The sequence below is a fragment of the Vigna unguiculata genome, chromosome 8 (assembly GCF_004118075.2).
Source record: "Vigna unguiculata cultivar IT97K-499-35 chromosome 8, ASM411807v1, whole genome shotgun sequence".
Taxonomy (NCBI): domain Eukaryota; kingdom Viridiplantae; phylum Streptophyta; class Magnoliopsida; order Fabales; family Fabaceae; genus Vigna; species Vigna unguiculata.
This window is the reverse complement of record NC_040286.1, coordinates 7,260,250-7,285,347: the sequence shown is the minus strand read 5'-3', so window position 1 is coordinate 7,285,347 and position 25,098 is coordinate 7,260,250. Positions and strand designations below refer to the sequence as shown.

The window sequence follows — 25,098 nt, the reverse complement described above, 5'->3', positions numbered from 1 at the left end:
AAAGGTAATTATAAAAATAAACAAATGGTAGGAATTTAATTGAAAAAAATATAAGTTTTAAATAGATATTTTTTTTATATAAAAATTTAAGTAAAACACCTAAAATTATGGTAAACTTACTACTTAATAAAGCCTTGGTTTATTTATCTAATCAATTATTTATTTTTATTTGTAAAATTTTTTCATTACTTTGAGAAGAAAGAAACATGATCAATTATCAGAAAACCAATTTTTAAGAGGTTTTCTACGGTGACCATCATTGGACACTACTGAGTGCAGTGTGTGAAGTGTGGTATCTCATGTAAAACAATTGGAATACTGAACAAATAAAATTCCCATCCTTGCCTTCTGCTTCTCTTGCAATGCGACGCACTCCTCCCTCCCTCCATTTCCTCGCCGCCACTGACACCGCCACAGCCACGGCCACGGCCACCGCCTCCAACACAGGAGCAGCCAGCGCCGCCTCGATGTCTTCACGCCCACTCGTACTCTATCTCTTCACACACATTCTTAGCACTGTAACAACACATTCATGCACTCAACATCTTAATTCTCACTCGTATATTTTCGCAGCATCGAGGGCGCGGTAGGGGATTCTACGGCCGCCCGTACTCCGGCGGCAGGGGAAACTTCATCTCCGGCGATGCGCACTTACGCTCTGTCCGCGACGCCAATTTAGGACTCCGGCGAGGTGAGAGCGGAAGCTTCGCGAACCAAACGCCGCATAATCAGAATCCTCCGTATAATCCGAGGCCTCATCCGCCGCTTCACCAAGACCGGCCTCAGTTCCGTAATCGACCGTATTCCCCGCACTTTCCGCAACATTTCCCGCAGTATCGGCAACATCCTCCGCCTGAGAACCGGCCGACGTTTCGTCCGCAGACGCATCTCCGGCAGCGGCCGCCGGATTATCGGGACTGGGAGCTTGCCCTGACGCCGCCTCTTCCTCATTGTGGTAACCTCACTCTTGTGCTACGCGATTGTGACTTAGATTTCTACCTTAGGGTTTAAGAGGAACCGAAGAAGTCAATTTTTGGTATGATACTGAATGATAATATTTTGATCACTGCGTTTCTGCATTGCATTGTTCAACCTATCAGATTATGAAAACGTTATGTTGAGTGTTAGCTAGGAGTTATCGTTGATTAAAGCAATCATTTGGTTTTGGTTTTGACTTTTGAGTACTGATTTTTGTTTATTCGAGAAATCAAAAAGCCATCAAGGAGCAATGTTTAGATAATTAGTTTGATAAATGGCTCTTGCTTCGCATGCAAGTTTGATTTAAAGAGGAGGGCTTTTGTTTGGCAAGAAGAATTGTTATGTTGAGAATATCAATTTTTTACTTAAGGTGAGCGTGACGTAAGAACTGAGTGTCCATGCATGAAAATGCTAACACTTGATAATTTGGATTGACAACTGAGAGGAGGATGGGCCTGAGATTGATTATTTGTTCCCTCTCGTGGTTTGAGTATTTATCAATACTCATAATTGATTGCTTTATCTGTAATCAGACTAATGTAGCTTATCCTTTTTCTTTTACCTTTGGTCAGAGCGGTTTAAAGTTCTTTCCTATAATATATTGGCTGACTACCTTGCTTTGGACCACCGGAACAAACTTTATTTTCACATACCTCCATACATTTTGGACTGGCAGTGGAGAAAGAGAAGCATACTTTTTGAGTTGGGGCTGTGGTCAGCTGATATCTTGTGTTTACAGGTTTGTGATTATGTTACATACCCCAATGTTTACTCCTCGCTTAATATTCTTTTTTAACATATTTGTGATCATATAATGTTGTATATTTTGGTTTGGCTTGTGGGATAATCATGATATAAAATACGGATGTTGTACTTGGCAATCACATTTGAAAATAAGACATATGACAAGAGAAATTCTTTACTTCCAATTGTTAAAAACCAGACTTGGACTTTTTATTTTACTCCATTTTCAGAAAAGTAATTGCCATTTGTTGCCAAACAAGAATTTTCAGTTTCATTAACATCTGAGCTTAGTAAGAGTTGTACCTTTGGAATTTTAAATTTTTTCTTTGACTGCTTTAGCAAGCATGCAATATTAATTTTTTAACTGTGTTGTTCGTGTTTGGGCTATCACTTGGAAAAACTGACTGTATATTGAACTATTCCCTTTTTATTTTTTGTTATAACTTCCAGGAGGTTGATAAATTTCATGAGTTGGCAGAGGAGTTGAAGCCTAAGGGATACTGTGGCATCTGGAAGGTGGGTTGGACTTAGAAGTGCAATTTGCCTTAAGGTTACATGACATATGCTCCCCCCTATTCTAAACTTTTCTGTTCAATGCTGCTCGTGCATTTTTTGATATGCGTTGGTTTGTTTCAGGCTGTTTCTAGGTTGAACTTATATAGAATTTTTTTTTTAATGACTGTGTTTTTGTTTTTATTCAATGATCTGAATATCACATATTAGATGATTGTTTACCATTAAAAATATATATATATATATATATATATATATATATATATATATATATATATATATATATATATATATATATATGTACTTCCCATCTTGCATTATGGATCTTTGCCATCTTTGTATAGTACAAATGTTGTGATTAACATTGACTAATGGACTTAGATATGTTTTTATTCCTTCAAATTTAAGTAATTTTTTCTAGTCCTTCAATTTCTTTTTTTAGTTCTTGAATTTAAGTAAATGCTCATTTTGGTCCCTGACCACTAAGTTATATTCGTCGATGATGTGGCTAACAACATCCGCTTCAACAGTGATACATGTTACTAAAGTAATGATACAGAAATACAATTTTTTATTTTTTTTGGCTAGAATATTTCTTTAGTTTCTAAAATTTGGATTAAATTTTAACTTCCCAAAACTTAAAGTGATATTTTTAGTCCCTCAAATGCTAAATTGAAACATTACGTCCCTCAAATATAAAATGATCTTGTAGTTATCCAAATTTATAAATATTTGTTAGTCCACAAATTTAAAAGTCGGCTTTTGAGTCATCTAATTTGGAAATAGTTCATTTTGATTTTCAAGTTGGTGTTATTAAAAATGTGTTGGCATAACTTACACAATTTAATTTGAGAAAGACGATTTTTACCGTGCTACATTGTCACATCAGAATGATGTAGTCCCTTCTTATTCTATCACCTTGTTACATTGTCACATCACAATGATGTACTCCGATTTTCTACCGTCTTGTTACATTGTCACTAATGACGTTTGACTTAAGTTTTTATTTTGAGATTAACGTATAGTGGTTGCAATTAGAATGTGTGAATACACTTTTCCTTTTTCATTCACTTGATTTTGGGGGTCTAGATTTGTTAGAAAACATATTGTTAGTCTCTTAAACCTATTCCTACAATAAAAAAGTATAGTGGGTAATAATTTTTTTTTCCAATTTTCTACCTCTTAATTTTTTATATGTAGAGGAGCTGAATGAAACAAAAGTTTCACATTCAGTTTAGAATTAGATATGTTAATTCATTTTTTCAATTACTACAAAATCAATTTTAAATTTTGAGGGGCTAAAAATTTCGGGGACTAAAGAAAGTTCAACCTAAATTCAAGGGATCAAAAATGTATTTCTGTAAACACGTTTTAAAAGTGAATTTTCACTTCATTATTTTAGTTACATTTGTCATTGTTGATGTGGATGTCGTTAGCCACATCAACGAGTGTAACACCATCCGTGCCCAGGGACCAAGAATAACATTTTCTGAAAGTCAGGGACTAAAAAGTAATTTTTAATTTGGAGGACTAGATAAGCAAAAAGATATTTGTGGGACTAAACATATTTAAACCAAGTTACTATGCTTTTACTTGAGGATATTTCTACATTTGTGCTTCATCATCTAGTTGATTGATTGGCTACTTTTCCAGTTCCCTCCAATCTAAACAAGTTGTAACATGGTTATGTGCAGTGACCCCATCTTCGGATAACTTTTTAGAAATGTTTTTCTTTTTACGTTGCTGTCCTCGTTCTGATTGATTATTTCAATTAAATTTTGAAAGAAAAATAAATAGTTCTGTTGCATTATAAAGTCTAATAGCATTCTTTCTTCTTACAGATGCGTACAGGTAATCCAGTTGATGGCTGTGCAATATTTTGGCAAAAATCAAGGTTCTGTGCAACTTTACTTTCCTCTGGATGCCACTTGCTGATTATCTTAGTGGAATTTGTTTTCTTCAATAGTAATTAAACATTCACTGTATTGATACATTTGTAGTTTTGTTAAGGTTGTTTTTAGCCATGCAAAATTGTGTTTCTTTTGCAATTGATTTACGTGCATGCTTTTTTTACCCTTGTTTATTTGGCTTATACAATTTTATGCTCAGAATGATAATATAAAAGTGTAGTGTTCTACAATAAAATGACGTGTAAAAGTACGATGTATAAGCCAGAGTCCTGTCTTATAAAGGTGTAATATCGTTAAGTAGTATATTGACTAGAAACTATTGTACCTCTGTTGTGCTGAGAGCAAATGTGTTTTTTTGCAGGCCTTTTCTTTTTATGTATTTTCTCATGTGATCTTGTTGATAATTGATTCATCTGTGTCATTCTGTGATTATTCTTTTATGTTATCTATTACATTATTACTTTTCACACATTTTTTTTAGGGTGGAGGGCCTGATTTGTCGGATGCTCATGCTTCCATAATACATTTGTTTGGATTTTTTATTTGCATGAAATAATCTCATTATCATTATTTTTCATAGGTTCAATTTGTTATACGAAGAATGCATTGAGTTTAATAAGCTGGGACTCAGGGACAATGTCGCTCAGCTATGTGTACTAGAGGTACATAATGCTCTCATACTGTCATCTGCTTTGTTCAATTTCTGTTGAGATAAACTGAGTATGTTCAATTATCTTTCCCTTCATACCTTAATTGGCGTCCCTGAATTTCTTTCCAATATTTTCATCCTTCAGATCATTAATAGAAATGGATCTTTCCCATCCAGGTAATTACTCTCATTTTTTTGGCTAATTGGATTTGTGTATATGTTCGTTTAGAAAAAAATGCAAGAGTACCTAAGCTTCATATGCATGCTTATCAAATCTGGGCAGTGGAGTGGTCAACCCCAAAATAATATAGTGGGATAGTTACTGTACTGAAAGGCAAATACTATAGATACAGGACAGACAATGATGTGCATGTAAATACTAAAAAACAAATAATTATCCTGAATTTATATATTTCCAAAGTTAGTAATCAATAGTCACATTCTAAATAAGTAACAAATAATTACCATAGAAAGGAAAATAGAGGAATTTAAAAAGAAAACATGGAGTTGTGAATTGGGGAACCCAAAACATTGAAGAGAAAAAACAAAAATTTAGTTATACATGCTTGGAAAGAGACCCGTTGGTGTGTAGGAACAGCAACATATACCTGTGGTTGTCAGAAATGGCCAGGCCAGGCTCAGCCACAATATTGGCAAGCTGTGGGTTTTAAACCCTATAATGTTTCTGTTGCTAAAGGTGAAGGGAAAAATCAAAGAAATATTTGAAAAATCTTGGAGAACACAGAAAATGGGGGCAAAGATGAAACTTGATTCAGTAGGATGGCTGCAGCATTTGAGTTGTTGCAATATTGGCTTTGGTCATATCTGTTCCCCCAAAATAGAGAGCACTGGGCATCCTATAGAAGCCTCAAGCCACTCTGCTCTGATATGGTGGTATAGTGCTCTGATCTTATATAGTTTCCTGTAAGTTCTTCTAACGGATGGTTATTGCAACCATTTAGAGTAGCTGTGCATCTTAGGAAGAACTACTGCCTGCTGATTGTTTAAACTGGGGAAACCACAATCTCCACTCTAACCCCTTAAGAAAAATATGTTTCCTCCAGCATCTCACCCACAAATAGAGAAGATACAATTTTACAAAAGATTGAGAAGGTTACTGTTATATTCAGCAAATTATTTAACTTTTTAACAATGAAGGCCAAAAGTTAAAATGAATCAATGGAATATAGTTTTAATTAAGTTCAATATGACAGTCGTCTTGCTTAAACAAGACATTGTGTTATGAACCAGGTTCACGTGAGTATTTTATTCTGTTTCCATATTAGAATGGTTTACAAGGTTATGGGATTATTTGAGTTGGCCTTTGGTTGCGTTAGGGGCTTTTCTTGAAATAAGCGAGGTGTTTCATTGCCTTAAGTGATTTAATTTCATGGGATATTTTTGCATTGTCAGCATAACATAACATATACGTCACTCTCTGTAGCTTGACAGGCTCTAGTAAAGTTGTGGTTTGTAACATTCATGTGCTTTACAATCCTAACAGGGGAGAAATTAAGCTTGGCCAGGTTTGCACTGCCTTTTTGACATGACATTTTTCCATTTTTGATGAAGTCATCTATGCATCTGATACTGTAAATTCTTCGTATAATTTCCTTTCCCTTTATATTTAATTTAAGCAGGTTCGAGTGCTACTTGATAAGGCTAAAGCTGTTTCTAAACTCTGGAATGATGCCCCTATAGTTATCTGTGGGGATTTTAATTGTACACCCAAGGTTATTTTTTCTATTATGGTTATCATTTTCTTTTTAGTAAAATTTTATCACGGCCTTTTGACATTAACCATTTTAATCTTGTCTCAGAGTCCGTTATACAACTTTATATCGGAACAGAAGGTATGTACTCTTTAGTTGTTCTCTCCCTAGAACTGACATTGGATGTAGAAATGACATCTTTATATTATTACCAGCTAGATCTGTCCGGAATAGATAGGAATAAGGTATCAGGACAAGCTTCTGCAATTCGTGCATCAAAGCCCTATTATGGTCCTAATTCTGGGTAGACTTTTTCATACGAGACATATATATGGTTTATTTATTGTGTTTCTTGCTTTATACAAAAAATACCTATTAGTATGTTTTAAAATTTTGCAGTGAAATATCTACTACTGGTTCAGTTCAGGTCATATCCACTGAAGGTGTCAAGGAAGTTATTGAACAAAATAATTGTCGATTGGACACAACAAAACTGGACACTAAATGTCATAGTTTGGATAATCAGCATACTCACTCAGTTTTGGATAGATCTGTTGAGTCTTGTGCAAATGTTGAGTGTGGAAAGGAAAATGATTCATATGCAGGAAAAGATACTCAGGAAACTGCTGTTGACCATTCAAAGATCTTTTGTGAAGTTGGTAGCATAAAAGAACAAGATCCTTCTTATAGTAAAGGTGGTGTCCATATTGTTCCTGTAAATGGTGATATTCATGACATTACACCTGTGATCTCTTCAGCTCCTGAAGCTGTTAACAGTGAAAAAACTGGGATGGGAAGCAATGAACATATACAAGATGCTGTCCCAACTTCAAATGAAGAATTAAGTAAAGAATCCAACTTACATGTCCCTGAAGAGAATAAACTGGTGGAGTTTGAATTTTCCTCAACTTCTCTTCAGGAATATCATCAATCTTTCACAAGGGTGAGCATTGATGATGAGTCAACAGATCTAGACAATAGCGTAATTTCTCCAACTAAACCATCGAGCCAAACTTCAGCTTCCAATACATTTGAAGTCCCTAGTACAGAGTATGGAGATAGCCCATCTCCTGAGGAAATTGCTGATGACCAAAATAACAGCTCATCAACCGCATTCCTGGTTGATAAATCTCATCAATTGTCCAACATTAACTTTCCACTTGATGAAAAAGAGAAAACATTCTTTGATGAGATAGATAAAACTATCGCAGTCGGCAAAAATATTGGTGATGACAGGAGTTTTGTATCTTCCTTACATAATGCTGAAGGAGTTGCTCTTGACATCAGTTCATCAATGAAATCAGATCTTGATAAGTCCTATCAGTACAATAAATTAAATTCTTCTTCCAACTTGGTGCCTGTAGAAGGCAATGAAGGTGAAGATAACTTGTCTCCTCGTCAGATTTCTAAATCTATTTGGGCAGAGGAGGCTACTTATAATCCAGCATTGTGGACCCCTAAGGAGATAGAAACTGCAACAGGAAATGAAGATTGCACCTTCTTGGAGCACCCTTTACAGCTTAGGAGCACATACACCGAGGCTACGGTATATCTAAACAGTCGCCTGCACATTTCTTTGAACCTTTTATTTGACAAATTAGCACATCTTACACCTCATACTTTAAAGCTATAGTTAAAGTCTGTATTTCCACAATACCTGTAAACTTGTATAATTGCAGGATTGTTCAGGGACCAGAGACCCTTACGGAGAGCCCCTTGTGACCAGTTATAATAGGCGCTTCTCAGGAACTGTTGACTACATTTGGTAGGTGCTATAAGCTGTTCAAGTTTATCTGTCACCGATTTGCTGTGCCATGCTTCTAATTTTATTTTGAACTATAAAGTGACAATAATTAGTCTGAAGTCATTACTGAAGTTCTTGTAAAAGTGTGACTCTTTTTTCGTTGACATTTCTGATTGATTCGTTTGAATTTTAGTATGCATTCAAATTTTTGCTGTACACTTTTGTTTAACTAAATGAAAGGAGTTGATAGGAATGTATTTTTTCGTTTGATCTGTCACTCAGGCGATCTGAAGGTCTTCAAACAACCAGAGTTCTTGCTCCAATGGCTAAACATGCCATGGAATGGACTCCAGGATTCCCAACGAAGGTAAGAAAACCTAGTTTTGTATGAAATGTTGCAGATGGATGGGGTTTATAGGTGGGTGTTTTGGGACTTTTCTTTTACTCATTATCATTATGCTACCCATATCCAATGTTATCAAACTCGAGGATTCAAAGAGGATTTGAAAAGGTGGATAAAAAATGTCATTTGACACGTAACAGTGATGAGAATATTAAGAGTTATATTCATAGACCCGTGCATGCATTAAAAGTAATATAGATGATAAAAATAACTCATAAGTCTTAAGTGACAAGATGCAATGCGTAACACAACTAAAAATTGTTCATAGATAGAACAGTTAATAAATTCGCAAATGTTCAATACAAGCAAACTATCCAACGAAATCATTCATATTAAAAGTAGATAGTCATTGCACGTCACATGATCTTCATTTTCATCATGTCCTCAATGACCTTCATCATTGTTCGCAATTGAAGGAACCTTCAAATCATTCATAGGTGCAACAACACCATCACTAGCATCTTCATCTCTCCAACTTCAACTAAGATGTCTTCATCTGAACCATCAAAGTTGAATTTACTTCATTCTATTCCACAGTCCATTCATCACCAAAAGCAAGATTATCAATGTTATAGTCATTTGTTTTCGTAATATCCCTCTTGTTCAATCTTGAATTAGCCATCACAAACACCACATCAATCATGCTCTTTTGCTGTAAACATTTTTCTTGTTGTGGACCTAAATAATTGTAAAATTAATTAACACATCATACTAGCCTACTAAGTGGTACAGGTAAATAACTATAAAATCAATTCCATAAATTTAAATTCTCACCTTCTCTAAAGCACTCCAATTGCACTCACTACTGAATGCACTAAGAGTCAAACTCAATACTTTAAAAGCAAACCTTTGTAATTCTGGATGTTCATCAACTTATGATTCCCACCATTGTGTTGGAGTTTTGGTTTTGAGTGCATGTTGAGTTATTAGACTACATGTTTAGATATTTTAGGAAGTTTTAGATTTGATTCCTATTGTTTTTAATTCTGTATGTGGGTTGTATCTTAATTTTATTACCGACATATCAATCCCAAAATCATAGGGCTTTTGTTTCCTAGAATAGGTAATACTCATTTCCAAATTTATCTAATTAATTTATATATGTATAGTAGATATCATAAGTATGTAACGAGATTGAATAAGAGATAAACTATTTTCCTTTAAACTTGAGACAGTATCAGAGCTCTTGATCCTTGGGAGCATCTGATTGTGTGTTTTTTTTATACAACTTTCATTGATTTGTAAACTGTAAAATGCTGTCTTAATTGCTGTGTAAACCCTAAAACACAACCTTAATTCTTGTGTAAACCCTAAAACACAACCTTCATTGATTTGTAAATCCTAAAATGCAGCCTTCTTTGCTGGGAAAACACTAAAACACAGTCTTCCTTGCTGTAACTCTCTGGTCTCTATTGTTGTTTTTCTTTCCCCATCTACAAGACAAAGTACATAGAGAGGAGCCATGACTTTCAAAGTAAATACGACATGGTTCCAGAACCAAGGCACAAAAACAACTTTTGAAGCTTCCCTCCCATTACCTGCCTTAGATAACTTGTTCTTGCTCCATTCATTAGAAGTGAACATCTATAAGCTGTGGCAAATCTTGTAACATGTCTTAATTCCTTCTTGTCTGTGAATTGTCTCAACAAACTCAAGGTATTAGAATAACTATATATAAAACCAACACGATTAACTCTCCTTTGGATTGTCTTCCTTATTAAAGGAAGTTTTCCAATGTCTTCAAGCATCCGGTATATGTGATGTCTTGAATAACATTCTCTTCTTCAATCTCCTCGACAAGGGCACCAACCATCTCAAACAGTTTCTCACCTGTCTTCACAAATTTTGAGTCATCAATGGATTTCATGAACATTGTCTATGCATGAGAGTTCACCAAAAAATTAATCAAACATCTTTGTTTCCTATCGATCCATGTATATGAGATGATAGAACAACAATGTTTGGCCCATTGCACTTTATGATCTTTCAACAATCCTTCAATGTAGTCCATCTCCTTGTTAAGAAGTGGAACTCTAATTTCATTATACACAAGAACTGGTAAATGTGGACCATAAATCATGTCTTGAAAGCTCTTCAATTCAACAAGAATGAATGACAAGCTTGCTTGGTACAAAAGACGAGTAATATATTGATGAACTAAAGCCTTCAAATTCTTGTCACAAGCCTCTTCGATATTAGCTTGTCTTTCCTTTTTTCTCTTCTTTAAATTAAGAACGTGATTCCTACGAAACATATCCATTGGTCCTTTTTTTCTATAATTCTTTCTCTTTAGGATTACTAGCGGCTGTAAATTCAACTTCATCTTCACTCTCATTAGTATCACCAAAGCTCCCTATATAATGAACAAAATTTATTGAAGTGGCTGCCTTCTCCCTAAATAGTCTCTAAAGCTCTTCTCTAGCATTTTTGGGAGCCTTGGGATAAGGTGCAACGTTGCCCTTTTTTTCCATTAGATGTTCTTTGGCTCTTGTAGTTCCTCCTTCCGTAATTTTTCCACAATAATTACAAATTACAAGTTGTGGAAAAATTATGAACTGCCTTGTTCACTTGTTGCCATTGGGTGTGCTATTGAACTAAAAAGTAAAAAAAAAATAGAAAAGAGTAAGGAAAAATAGAAAAAAAACATAGAAAAGATAAAAAAAATGAAAAGATTAAGGAAAAATAGAAAATAAAAAACAAAAAGGAAAAAGAAAATTAAAAACAAAACATAAGATAAAAAATAGAAGAGAAAAAAGAGAAAACAGAAAATTACTAGAAAAAAGAGTGAAGAAAAAAAAAAAAAAAGAAAGAAGAAAAATAAAACAAAAGACAAAAAACGAGGAAAAAGAGAAGAAAAGAAGAATAAAAGAAAAACAGGAGAGAAGAAACATAAAATAAAAGAGAAGAATGAACGGTGGTTGTTAGTGTATATATTGTAGTCAACTTGTATAAATAGTCAGACTTGTACAACTGTAGGTTTCTTTCATTGTATATGTTCTTTTTTCATGGTACAACTGTCAATTTATAACACCATGTAGCAATCCATGTCTATAAATATCTGTTTCACATAACATTCAAGTGTGAAATCAGTTAATAAAAAAGATTCTGTTAAGTTTTTCCCTCTTTTATCTAGTCAAATTCTAAGATGGTATCTAGAGCTTGTTCTTCAAATTCGTATTATTCTGAATCTTGCTTAATCCTATGGATGGAAACTGTTTCAGCTAGATGTTAACAATGGCTTTCTAAACGACTTTCTTGAAGAAACAACTTATATGACTCAACCACCTGGTTTTGAAGTGAGTGTGACTCACGGGTTGCATTTTCAATCTGCATCACTTAACTGCTCTTTAAGCTTAAAAGCCTATTGTGATACTGACGGGAGATCATATATGGATGATCGAAGATTAGATTGGTCTTTTCAATCTGTTGCTTCAAATAAATCTCGTCTCCTTAGCAATATTTATTTCTTCATAAATAAACCCATGGTTGATTTCTCATATGAGTCCACCATATGCCACTCCTTAATTAGGGGACGAACACCCTCTTGCAATTCAAAATATATTTCCAAAATCCCTTGTTGAATATCAAATTTTGTACAAGTTCTCCATTTCTAGTCTTTGCAAATTGACCGGATTTACACTCCTTGGATGTGAATATCCTAATAAGTGATCCTTTATTTTCATTCAAACATCACAAAGTCAAATAAGAAGTGGCAATGGTGGTCTTATCAAATTTGTCCCTTTAGTACATATGTGCAACAAGGAAACAAGACTAGTTCTTGAATAGATGTAGCCTGTGATTTTCTTACTATTCACTAACTTTTCATGATGGAGTGGTATTTTCTTCTCAAAATCTTCCTATATCAAATCATTACAATGCGATGGACAAGATGTCCAATATAAATTTTGTCTCTTTTGCATTAACAAATCTCCTGCTGCCTTCTAATTTGCTGCATTATTAGTTGCAATTTGGATCACATTCTTTTCACTGTCCTCTTCAACAATATCATCCATCATCCTGAAAGTCTTTTCAGCTGTCTTATATATATCTCAGAAGCATCAATAGACTTCTAGAAGACAGTGCCCTTTGGAAAATTTACCAGAATATTAAGTATGGTCCTACTCCTATCATTCCATCCATTTGTCATTATTGTGAACCCATCTTTCTACAAAACAGCTTATGTTCTTCCAAGATTAGAGTGGTCTTTTCAACCTGTTGCTTCAAATATTTTGCCTAATTTCATGGTATGAATGTAGCTTAAATCTGGCACGATGTTTGGAAACCAACTCAAGTATCCTCTTGAACTCTTCACTCTTTGCAACATTAAATGGAATGACATTGTTGTAGGAAAATAGAGCAATTACTTGACATGCATTCTTCCTCTTTTCTAGAAAATGGCACTGATAGGAGTTTGACTGCCGCTTTTTTTGAAAATACGTGATGAGTCCTTATCCTCTTCTTGCCTTAGTCTTTTTCTGGCAATTACCGTACTACTCCCCCAATTCGAATTCTTTAAATTTTGATCTTTTAATCAAATTTTGGTGCAGCACATAAACCACACCCAACATTAATTTAACGTTTTTATTAGCTATACATGCTCCGATATCCTTTGAAGTTTCTACTAGATGATGTTTCAATGAATAAATTCCAGCTGTTAATACTTTTTCACAATATTTGCATTTCATATTTCTTGCTTTCCCATCAATTGAAACTTCAATCGATAAATCCCACCAGTTAATACTTTTTCACAATATTTACATTTCATATTTCTTGCTTTCCCACTAATTGAAACACAATGAGTCTAGGCAGGAACAATCTTTGTTCCAATTCCACTTCCTCTTCTAGGAGCGTCACTTGAACCACCTGATGCCACTTTTTCCTTCGAATTTTAAATAAAACTAAACACTCCAGCAAAAAAGAAGCAAGTAGAACACCAAAGAAGGATAACACCGACTATGCTGGTTGTGACTCATGAGTTTGGCAATGTTGACATTGGTGAAGCTCTGCGTGAGTGCTCTGATTGCTCTGGGGATGGCAGCGATGATGTTAAACAATAGCGATGACTTCAACAGCAGCTATGACCTCAATGTCAAGAGGTGTGTATGCTCTTGTGGTCATAAGTGTTGGGCCTTTCTTTTTAGGTTGGCTCATTTCTTAGCCAACTATGGGATGTGAAACCTAAGCCTTACAAGGTCGGAAGGATAGAAATAGCCCACCATCCCCCTGATTCAACAAGCTTCATTGTTTCCCGTTCCTCATGCAACCCAGTATCTACCTCAGCTCGTGGTGTTCTTTGTACTTGTAGGACCGTGTGAGTTTACTCACGATTTTGACAACGTTACCCACATCTCAGAAGAGAGGGTTTTGTTCCTTAGGTTGTTACTTAGGAGGTAGATTCTTTCAGTAATGGAAGTTTGATGTTCAGGGTGTGGTATCATATTAGTCCTCAAAAGAAAGTTTTGATAAACCCAGAAGTTGCAGTCTGCCATTCACTTTGTTCCAAAATTTCGAAAGTAGTCAAGTGATCATATTAACGTTTGTTTAAGGCGCAAATTCCCAAATGTCAGTAAGTTATAAGTTCAGAAACTTATATGACATCCCAGGAATTTATTTTGAATTTTCTTACTTCCAGCGCCAATGCCACATGTTTTGAACTTTTAAGGACCAAATGGTGTTTTAATTGTTTCAATGATATAGTCGTATGTGTTGACATGACAACTGAACTAGATTTCTTTCATGTATAATTTCCTTTGTCACTTCCCTTGATTTTGCAAACCGTTACTTGAAATGTGTAGTTTGTTATTTCTTTTAAGCTTCTCTTTGCCTCTCAATCGTACAGAAATGGGGCAGTGATCATATTGCATTGGTGACGGAGCTGGCTTTCCTGAAAGATGGTACCGACATCTCCACCAAGGTTTAAAATAGCAGTTCATTCAATAACCAGTGGACTTATAGGATTGTGTTAGATATTTGGATATGATGCCACATGAAAAGTTGGGGTGTATCGACCTTACGAGGCTCTTTTAATTCAAATCAATGGTGGATATCCCCAATTTTCTTTGAAACTCACTTGTGAGGATTCAAATCCCCTACCCTAATTTTTCCCCTCTTGTAACCTGTAGGATACATAAAGATTTTTCTGCAAATGTATTTGTAAGTTAAATATTCATATCGATCCACCTGTACATTTAATAAATACATTTAGTGCATGATATTCAGATGTATTTTTATTTTTGAGCTGTTAATTAACTGCTTAAGATGGATTGAATCTGGTATTTTCTCAAATTTGGAGCTGTCAATTTGTCCAGAATAATGCTACCCATGGAATTGTTGAATGTTATTGTTTGCCCTACAGAATTTGAAACTGTTTTGTGATTCACTATTCTACAGTTTCCTTCACTATTGGGATATCCTGAGAAAAGATTGAGGCTTTGATTTATTATTCCTATAATTAGGGATGATTTAGCAAATAAACTTGAACAATTTCATGAAAGTGTAGGCTTCAAGTCACTAAAAAATGAATAACTTTTTATTGCTAATATATTTTGATTTTATTAAATTTGTTGTAATGTACAAAAATTATACATTAATTAATTTTTAAATTGTTGAGTGTATTGATTTATACAAAGAAGCTGCTATATTTTTAGATTTTATAGAAAGATGAGTTTGTTTTATTTAGTAGCGTTATTACAAAATAAGTGTCTATGAATGCCATATTATTCTATAAAAATGTTTATAACAAGTTAATTTTTTTTTTCGTATAAATTGGTTAAATCGGTCATTATGGAATTTAACATGTTCATTTTTATATTCATCATGAGATAAAATATTGGAACTGAAATATTCATTGTATAATAAGATTTGTGGTGGAATTACTCATTACTTTTAACAGTAAATTAGATCATTTAAAAAAATTGTATAATCAATCAACTCCAACACCTCTATGTCGAAGGCGTTGGATACGTTTAAGTGGGAACTGTATTAAAAGAAATTCATGATGAGAGATTGAATTGAGTCAATAGTACACATTCCAAGAAGAAAAAAACCCAATTATGGTAATTGATATAATAAACTTACCTTCATTCAAGGAGAATGCTAATCGGTGTTAACCGGTGTTCGGTTAAGAAAAATTAATTTATATTGTTTTTTTATTTTTACGTTGAAAGATGAAATAATTAAAAACATTAATTAAGATATTATAAATGTATATAATAAATTTTATAAAAACAAAAAATATCCTTTTAAATTTGTAAATAATAATATAACTTTGGAATTTTTAAGTCTACTAAAAAGAAAAAAAAATCTTTGGTGGCACTTCAAAAGTCTTTCAGAGTGAAAGTTTCAAATGTGAAGAATGTAAACATTTGAAAGGTATGTCTTTAAGTTTTACAAAAAAAAAAAATTCCTTCAAATTAATTTTCTTGTCTTGTTGTCGAAAAGTTAGAGAAAGAAAATTCGATGGGGTCTCAAATTAATACTTTAGTTATTTTTTTTATAAACTTTTTAGATGTTTAACACTATTTTTTTTTTAATTTTTTTGCTGGTTGTTATGTTAATTTAAACTTCTTTATGTTTAATATATTTAATTTTTAACAACATTAAAATATAATTATTTTTTTTTTAATTTTTATCAGTGAATATTAAGTAAAATATGAAATCCACATGTACCATATTTATGGACAATTTTGTCTTTTAAATAAAATAAAATTGCATTAATGGTGATTAGGTCAGATTTAATTCAATATTAAACTTACCTATGTATTTTTTACAAAATTCAAGGCACTAGTTAGCAATACCCTTCATTTAATCCCTAAAACATTTATTTTTCAATTGAAGATCGTGTGGTAAGAAAAAATGTCATTACTATGATCCATTCTCCAAAAAGTTGTGTTAATTTAAAAAGAATGTAATTATTATTACTTCAGTTATACATAAACAGTATGAGAAATCATTAAAAAGTAAAGTTCACAATACAACGTGTTCACACATTCTTGTGTTCATACAAACAAATTAACTACTCTTGCACTTATAAGTAATGTTAGAGCATACAAATTCATTAGTTGTTTGCACTTAACTAAAATACATTGTCTTCAAAAACTAAAGACATGTTCATATAAGGGAGTATTCTAACCATTCTAGATTTTGTTGTGGGTATATCTTTGTGTTAAGCTCAATCATTGTATTAGGTATAGTTGTAACATTTTGTTGATAGTCTTTGAAAAGGTAATTGGTTGATTAACTTTGCTTTCCAAGTAGCATTTAAATCAACAATATACATAATATATCCATATTTAGGCTAAGTTAGTTGCTTAAATGGTTCCCTAAAGAGTTAGGTTCATTAATTTGTTGTGCTTAACCAAGGATTGGTCATCACTTTAAGTGAATTATAGTAAATAATTAATGCTTAAGCAAACCACTCAACAAATATATAAATGACTCTTAAATGAAATTTTCTAAAACGACGATTCATGTTTAAAGACAATTTTGAAGTGGTGATGCTTAACGAAAAGTATTTATCCAAATGTGTTATTTTATTGTCACTTAAGCAAAGTATTACTTACGCTTAAATGACGTAATGAACTAACATCTATTGAATTCTATGAAGAGAAATGATACATTGACACCCAAATTTGATCACTTTTGTTACCACCTGACGTGGCATAATCTATTTCATTAATTTTTTTTTTAAGCTGAAAAACTAAATGACAGTGGTGAAGCGGTTGGAAACGCACTCGCGCGTGTAGTCACTTGCCACTCATCACACTCCGCTAAAATTATTTTCGTTTTCGAAAAACTATCTCCTCCACTGCTTCCCCAAAGGTGCCCCCAAACCCTCCCCCGCCACTTGCCACTCATCACAAAACACTCAACCTCTTCCGCACAGAACCCTTCCTGCACACACACACCTTTTGCAAAAATTATAATTCGCAAATTTTGGAACTACATAACAGCACACAATTTTCCCACTTACTAAAATGTTGGACCCCAACAATGCACACTAAGACCAGACCCCATCTCACTTCTTGTAAACCAGTTGTAAGTTCATTTGGGGAAAGACTACCATGCAACAATTTAAAATTTATCTTGCAACCCAAGAGCAATTAAGATGTAACCCACCAAAGAGCTTTTGCACAAATTATAATTCGCGAATTTTGGAACTACATAACAACACACAATTTTTCCACTTACTAAAAGGTTGGACCCCAACAGTGCACACCAAGACCAGACCCCGTCCCACTTCTTGTAAACCAGTTGTAAGTTCATTTGGGGAAAGACTACCATGCAACAATTTTAAATTTATCTTGTAACCAAACAAACAATTAAGGTGTAACCCACCAAAGAGCATTTGCACAAATTACAATTCGCAGATTTTGGAATTACATAACAACAATTTTCCCACTTACTAAAAGGTTGGACCCCAACGGTGCACAACAAGACCAGACCTCATCCCACTTCTTGTAAACCAGTTGTAAGTTCATTTGGGAAAAAACTAACCTGCTACAATTTTATATTTATCCTGCAACCCATAAGCAATTAAGGTGTAACCCACCAAACACCTTTTGCACAGATGATAATTGACAGATTTTGGAATTACATAACAACACACAATTCTACCCCTAACTAAAAGTGGTTATGTAGTTTGCCACTGTTATGTAGTTCCAAAATTTGCGAATTATAATTTGTGCAAAAGCTCTTTGGTGGGTTACATCTTAATTGCTCTTGGGTTGCAAGATAAATTTTAAATTGTTACATGCTAGTCTTTCCCCAAATGAACTTACACCTAGTTTAGAAGAAGTGGGATAGGGTCTGGTCTTGGTGTGCACTGTTGGGGTCCAACCTTTTTGTAAGTGGGAAAATTGTGTGTTGTTATGTAGTTCCAAAATTTGCGAATTATAATTTTTGCAAAAGCTCTTTGGTGGGTTACATCTTAATTGCTCTTGGGTTGCAAGATAAATTTAAAATTGTTGTAGGCTAGTCTTTCCCCAAATGAACTTAGACCTGGTTTAGAAGAAGTGGGATGGGGTCTAGTCTTGGTGTGCATTGTTGGGGTCCAACCTTTTTGCAAGTGGTAGAATTGTGTGTTGTTTTGGAATTCCAAAATCTGTAAATTTTAATTTGTGCAAAATATGTGTTGTGGGTTAGGGTTTCTCGAAGAGGGGTTTTGGGGTTTTGTGGCGCGGTTTCAAGAACACGTAGAGCATGGGTGTGTGTGTGTGTGCGGGAAGGGTTTTATGGGGCGGCGGTTTTGGGAAGAGGTCGAGCAGAGGTGTGTGTGTGTGCGGGAAGGGTTCTGTGCGGAAGAGGTTGAGTGTTCTGTGATGAGTGGCGAGTGGCGGGGGAGGGTTTGTGGGCACCTTTGGGGAAGCGGTGGAGCAGTGGAGGAGACAGTTTTTCGAAAACGAAAATAATTTGAGCGGAGTGTGATGAGTGGCAAGTGGCTACACGCGTGAGTGCGTCCCCAACCGCTTCACCACTGTTATTTCATTTTTCAGCTTAAAAAAAAAATAAATGAAATAGTTGATGCCATGTCAGGTGGTAACAAAAGTGGTCAAATTTGGGTGTCAATGTATCATTTCTCTTCTATGAATTATGTTTTGTACTTTAAACAATTGTATTGTAAGTGATTGTTAGGAGAAAATGTAGTAGGCATGGAAGTTCCTCAAAACTACAAGGTGGATGAATAATGAGGTAGATACGAGTCATCATATCATTGATGATGTGTAATATACAAGTTGATTAAAAAAATGCGATTATGTTTAAATATGAGTAGTTGACTCTAATTCTAATTTTAATGGGAGAAGTACAAATGAGTATGACAATATTAAAATTGAGAAGGAATCCAAGATATCATAATTATTGTTTTTTATTTGGTCAAGAAGTAAAGCAAGTTTACTTTACATCATATTCTCAAGGAGAATAAATATAGTTACATGTCATGTAAATCAAAGCATGTAGTAAAATACAATCAATTACAAATTCTAAACTCAAAGTTGCATCCCTAAATGATCATGATGCACAACAAAGACCTATAGTTATTGCAAATGATGATTTCTATCAAAATCTTGTTGACACTATTTGACCTATAAAGAAGATGTACAAGATGAGTGTGACTATTATAAGGATGATAACCATTGTGATTGAAACTATGTTGTACATTTAATATAAACTTTGTTGTAAATAGTAGATTATTATGATACAAAATATTTTCAATATCTATATAGAAATTTGGAAAATATCTTAAGAATTTTCCTAATTGTTTCAATATATTTTTATTTTTTTTCAAGAGTTTTGGTTATTACAAATAAAGATGATATCTTAGGAGCCTTGTTTTTGGTTTTTTTTTTAATTTTCATCCCCGACATTGTTGGTGATCGTTGTTGAGGTTAGTGGTGAGACAAAAAGGTGTCTCCGACCCGCTCTTGCCACAGATAGGGTTGAGGCCTCTAGAGCACAAAGGATTTTTGTTGAAGAATCAAAGCAACACTGGCTAAATCTTTATTATCTCTTTGTTTATGTGTTTTATAATGTTTAGTATGAAAACTCTTAAAGAAGAACTAGATAATTTCAAAACAATGATTTAATCAATGATTAAGTCCTTTGAATCCTATACCCTACCCTTGAATGGTAAGAGTACATTCAATACTATTTCCCATTTATCTCAAGGTATTTGATTCTTGATTCAGGAGAAACTAATCATGTGACTCATTTTTCTAAGCTCTTTAATGAAAGAATAACTCATTACAATTACAAGTAGTGATAGTGTACCATATGTGGATATGAGAATGTAAACTTATAACACCTATAGTATTAAAGGATGTTTTGAACGTCCCACAACTGACCAATAGTCTTATCTCCATAAAAAAAGCTTACAAAAAATTTGATTTGTTCATTAACTTTTTCTTTTCTTATGTGTATTTAGGACCTTGTCACACGAAAGACAATTTTAATTACTAAGGAGTGGGTTGTATCTATTGAAATCCATGAGTCATAGTACAACAAAGGTCATAAGCCAATAACCAACATTGGAAACATGGACAAATTCCCAAGTATGGCTTCATTATGGACTCGAACACCCCCCTTTCAACCTTATTAAATCTTTGTTCCCTCATTTGGTCAATAAAATGTCTGTTGAGTCTTTCAAATGTAATATTTGTCAATTGTCAAAGCATCATTGTGAATCTTCCCATATCTAGTAAAGAGAGTACTTTTTTATTTGATTTGATATACTCTAATGTTTAGGGATCTACTTCGGAATCTATTTTTTGAGCAACATGGTTTGTTACTTTTATTGATCATCATACTCGTGTCACATGGATATACATTATGAAAAGTAAATTTTAGGTCTTTCTAATTTTTGTTGATTTTTTCGTCATGTCCAAAATCAATCTAGAAAAAATATCAAAAGAATTAGGTTTGATAATGGTATTGAATATTTGAATAAAAAATTCTCCAAGTTTTTGTCACATAATAGTATTGCTGATGAACTAACACATGTTAACACTTCCCAACAAAAATAGAATTGCATAAGGGAAAATGTGATCTTTAAGAGGTAGTTAGAGCTTCTTTTTTGTATGCCATTCTTAAAACCTAGTGGGGGAGAAGCTTTGCTAACTACTACATACCTCATTAACTAGTGACCCACTCGTATCTTAAATAATATTAGTCCCTTTTTTCTTTTGTTCCCTCCACTCTTGTAGTGTTAAGTCTACCTTGTTAGGTGTTTGGATATTCTTTTTTTTCTTCACTCTCATAATCCTAATCAAAGTAAATTAGATCCTAGACCCCTTAAATTTGTATTTGTTTATTATCCTCCTAATAAAAAATGATTCAAATGTTATCATCCTAAAAGTCATCATGTCGATATCACCATGGATTTTACACTTTAAGGGGAGAAAACACTTGAAGCAAGTGAGCTCTCCATTTTTGTCATTACCATATTTATTTTTGTAGTATACTCAAGATCCAAGTCATGATGCCACCAAAAATGGGATCTAACCAACCTACAGTGAGAAAGAAGAAATATATCAAAGAAGGCAACCCATTTTTACTCCAAAGCAAGAGAAGTTGTTTAACTTGGAGATGGGGATCCTTGAAGGTAGTAATAGAGAAGTAAGTATCATTAAAGGTTTACCTATTGTGTTGAGAAAAGGTAAAAGATTGTGTGTTGAATATCCTATTTCTCAATATGTTTGCACTGATAATCTTTCTAACATACATCAAATCTTTGTTGGCACCATTGTTGCTATAAAAATTCCTACCTCAATCCAAGAAGCCATGAGAAGTGAACATTGGACTCAAGCTATGAAAGAGGGGATGGATGCATTAAAAAGAAACTTAACATGGATGATTGTTTATAAACCAAGAGACAAAAATGCAATGTGGTGTAGATGGATATTTACCGTGAAAGACAAGGAGATGGGTTAATAGACAAGTATAAAGCCAAATTGGTTGTAAAAAGATATACTCAACATTCCTTCTTACTTAATATATTTTTATTTGAATTTTAGATCTTCAAATTTGATTCTCCATTTTTCTGTACTTGATTTTCTCAAAATTTTTTGCTTGTAATTTTTAATTTTCACTCTCTTCCATGTGATCACATCTTCATTCAATTTAACATTATTGAATTTGCTCTTTTATCAAGATCATCTTTGTAAGACTTGCGAAATTAATTAATTAAATAATTAATTAATTAATAAATGCAGGTAGTGGGAGCTTTTATGACATTTAATACTAACATGTATGACATGGAAAAGTACTAGCTCAAGTGGTTGAGAGTACTTAGACATGTTAAAAGGACTTGAACCTAAGTCCTATGTATTGCATGTATGTGTTATTTAATTTATTATTATTTTAATAATATGCTGGATCATGATGAGTGATAATATAATCCTAGATTGATAGGAATCATCATGAAACATGAATTGGTTGAATTGGTTGTGCATTTGCATTGAGATTGTATGGTTGTGAGTTTGAACCTTGGTAGATCTAAATTAAACTTTCCTTTTGCCAAATTTCTTTTTGACATGAATTTGAAGGGGCTGCACTGGAAATTGGAGTGCACAAGGGCTTGAAAAATTTCAAGACTTAAGCAAGGAAACCTGGTTAGGGGAGCTAGAATTCAATAATTGTATGCTTTAGATTAATTGCATGATGTATAACCTGTTTATGCTTGATTCCTTTTTGTTCACGTTAAATTTCTGGGTTTTTGGAACTTTTCCAGAAACCGCCTAGCGGGTGATGAACTACCGCCAAGCGACTCATTCCTTCTATGTTGAAAACTATATTTCTGAGAGGAACCGCCCGGCGGTGCGAGCTAGCTGCTAGGCGAAGCATGTCCCCCGCCAGGCGAAGCCAGGCGGTCTATAAGCAAATTTCACCTGGTGGCTCAGGAGCAGTGTCAAGCGATAATGCAGAGGCCAGACTTATGTTTTGCTTAGGTTGGATGTGTGTGGTCTACAAGGCTTTGGTGATATCTCGAAGGTCGGCTTGCTTGTGTTCCTTGAGTTGTGGCTCGGAACGTATACCTTGAGTTGTGGCTCGGGATAAGGGTTAAACATGTGGCATTCCTTGAGTTGTGGCTCAGAATGACATCTCTTGAGTTGTGGCTCGGGATGACAGATGAACACGAGGAACTCTTGAGTTGTAGCTCGGGTTGACGAGTGTTGCCGGTGTGACTGTGCGAGTTGTGGCTTGTACGGATGGGTCCAGATAGATTGCCCTCCTCAGTAATTAGCTGACGAGTTTCATAGTCTTGGGACGTTACGAATAATGTTCGTACTGGGAACTCCACCTAGCGTTACGAAGTATGGTCCGTAGCAGGTTTTCCGCACGTGCTCTACAAGTTGTGGCTTGTAGGTGTGACAACAAGATATCTTGAGATATTCGTCTAAGACATAGATCATGGATGACATGGTGGTGGCCATGTGATATGGAATCAAAGGATGGAATTCCTTTGGTGTGTTTGTATATATATATATATATATATATATATATATATGTTGTGTATATATGTTTGTTTAATTATTAGCTCACCCTATCTGCTTGTGTTTGGCGATGATCGTGTATGCGGTACACGAGAGCAGATGATGTTTCTAGTGAATCTAATGAGGCCTAGAGCCGGAGCGAAGCTAGTATGGGAGAAAGTTTTATTAGAGTTTTTATGTTTTATGGTTTTGAAATAGTTTTGTAAACTTTATGTTCAGAACTCAGATACTATATCTAAATTTTATAAAGTATGGATTTTGGAGTAATTTCGGATGTAATAAACATTTTAATTTTCCTGCATTTTTGGGAAATGGAATTATAATAAATGATATTTAATGGTTTACTCCTATTTTATTTTATTAAATTCGTAATATCCAGACGTGATGTTACAATCTTCTTGTTAATTTTGAATTTCATGGTAGTGACATTGAACCTTTGATTAATGTTAGAATGTGGGTCTTCATCTACTTTTTTCACTTGGACATTAAACATCTTTAAGAGGTATTCATCTTCTTTTTATTTTGATTCTTCTTTCATATTTTCTTCATTTGTAGCCAATTCCTCCTCCATCAAATTCAAACCAAATCTTCTGTCTTTTATATAAACTTTGAATACTTCTAGGTTAACATATTTGATCACACAAAGTTAATTTTCAAAGGAGACCTTATAACCTTTCTCTAATATTTGTGCAACACTTAACAAATTTTGGGTAATCTCAGGAACATATAAGATACCTGAATGAGTTTTAACTGAAATTGTTCATGTACCTTTCACATCAAGTTGTTCTCTATTCCCACTTCTTACTTTGGAAATATTTGATTTGTTTATCTCGTTGAAAAGTTTTCAATCATAATTCATGTAGTTTGTACAACCATTATCTATAATCCAACCTTTTATTAACTTGTTTGATGTAACACATGATGTGGTAAGAAGTAATTCCTCCTCTAATTTGTGCTTTACAATCTTGACATCTTCTTGAGGATCTTGGAATTTACATACTTTTTACATATGTTCCAATTGATTGTATTTGTGGCATTTTACATCTGGTCTCAACCAACATTTGTTGAGTTGATGATTATTTTCCTTGCAATAGGGACAAGATGGAAAAACTTATGTGTTGTTACATTTGTTCCTTTTGTTGTTTTTGAATATGAGAACATTCTCTCCAATATAAAGTAAAACACCTTCAACCGCGCGATCTTCACTCATTAATCTTCGTTGCTCTTGTGCTTGCAAGGCATGCATCACTTCTATTAAAGTAATTGTTGACAAATATTTTGTGTTTTCTAACAAAGCAATAGATGCTTCATATATCTCTAACACCATCACCATAATTTTCTCAACGAGTTTGGAATTTGAAAACTCCTTTCCCAACAATTTTATATGGCTAGTAATACCCAACAATTTGTTTGAGTATTCCTTAATAATTGTATCAGACTCTTTCAACCTTTGTAACT

The 25,098-nt window shown here is 33.9% G+C and overlaps 1 protein-coding gene across 2 annotated transcripts; it reads left to right on the top strand.

Moving 5' to 3' along the window:
- The first annotated feature begins 271 nt into the window (after nt 1-271).
- Nucleotides 272-14,960, top strand: LOC114194208 (carbon catabolite repressor protein 4 homolog 6). 2 transcript variants are annotated; one of them, XM_028084317.1, is made up of 16 exons: nt 272-485; nt 574-955; nt 1,551-1,717; nt 2,173-2,238; nt 4,077-4,129; nt 4,726-4,807; nt 4,940-4,971; nt 6,239-6,320; nt 6,435-6,527; nt 6,615-6,647; nt 6,722-6,810; nt 6,906-8,052; nt 8,186-8,271; nt 8,533-8,617; nt 11,875-11,949; nt 14,493-14,867. In XM_028084317.1, exons 1-16 carry the CDS (start codon nt 363-365, stop codon nt 14,571-14,573), a joined length of 2,676 nt encoding a protein of 891 aa, XP_027940118.1. In that variant the 5' UTR covers nt 272-362; the 3' UTR covers nt 14,574-14,867. The 2 variants fall into 2 exon arrangements, with proteins under 2 accessions (XP_027940118.1, XP_027940119.1); XM_028084318.1 differs by lacking the exon at nt 11,875-11,949 and having other exon boundaries at nt 273-485; nt 14,493-14,960.
- Nucleotides 14,961-25,098: the final 10,138 nt, after the last annotated feature.

What these genes read in the sequence shown, in the direction of transcription:
- LOC114194208 (XM_028084317.1), top strand. Translation starts at nt 363, where the DNA reads ATGCGACGCACTCCTCCCTCCCTCCATTTCCTCGCCGCCACTGACACC. An exon ending in GATACTGTGGCATCTGGAAG is followed by an intron (nt 2,239 to 4,076) that starts GTGGGTTGGACT and finishes TTCTTCTTACAG; the next exon opens with ATGCGTACAGGTAATCCAGT. An exon ending in GAGAAATTAAGCTTGGCCAG is followed by an intron (nt 6,321 to 6,434) that starts GTTTGCACTGCC and finishes TAATTTAAGCAG; the next exon opens with GTTCGAGTGCTACTTGATAA.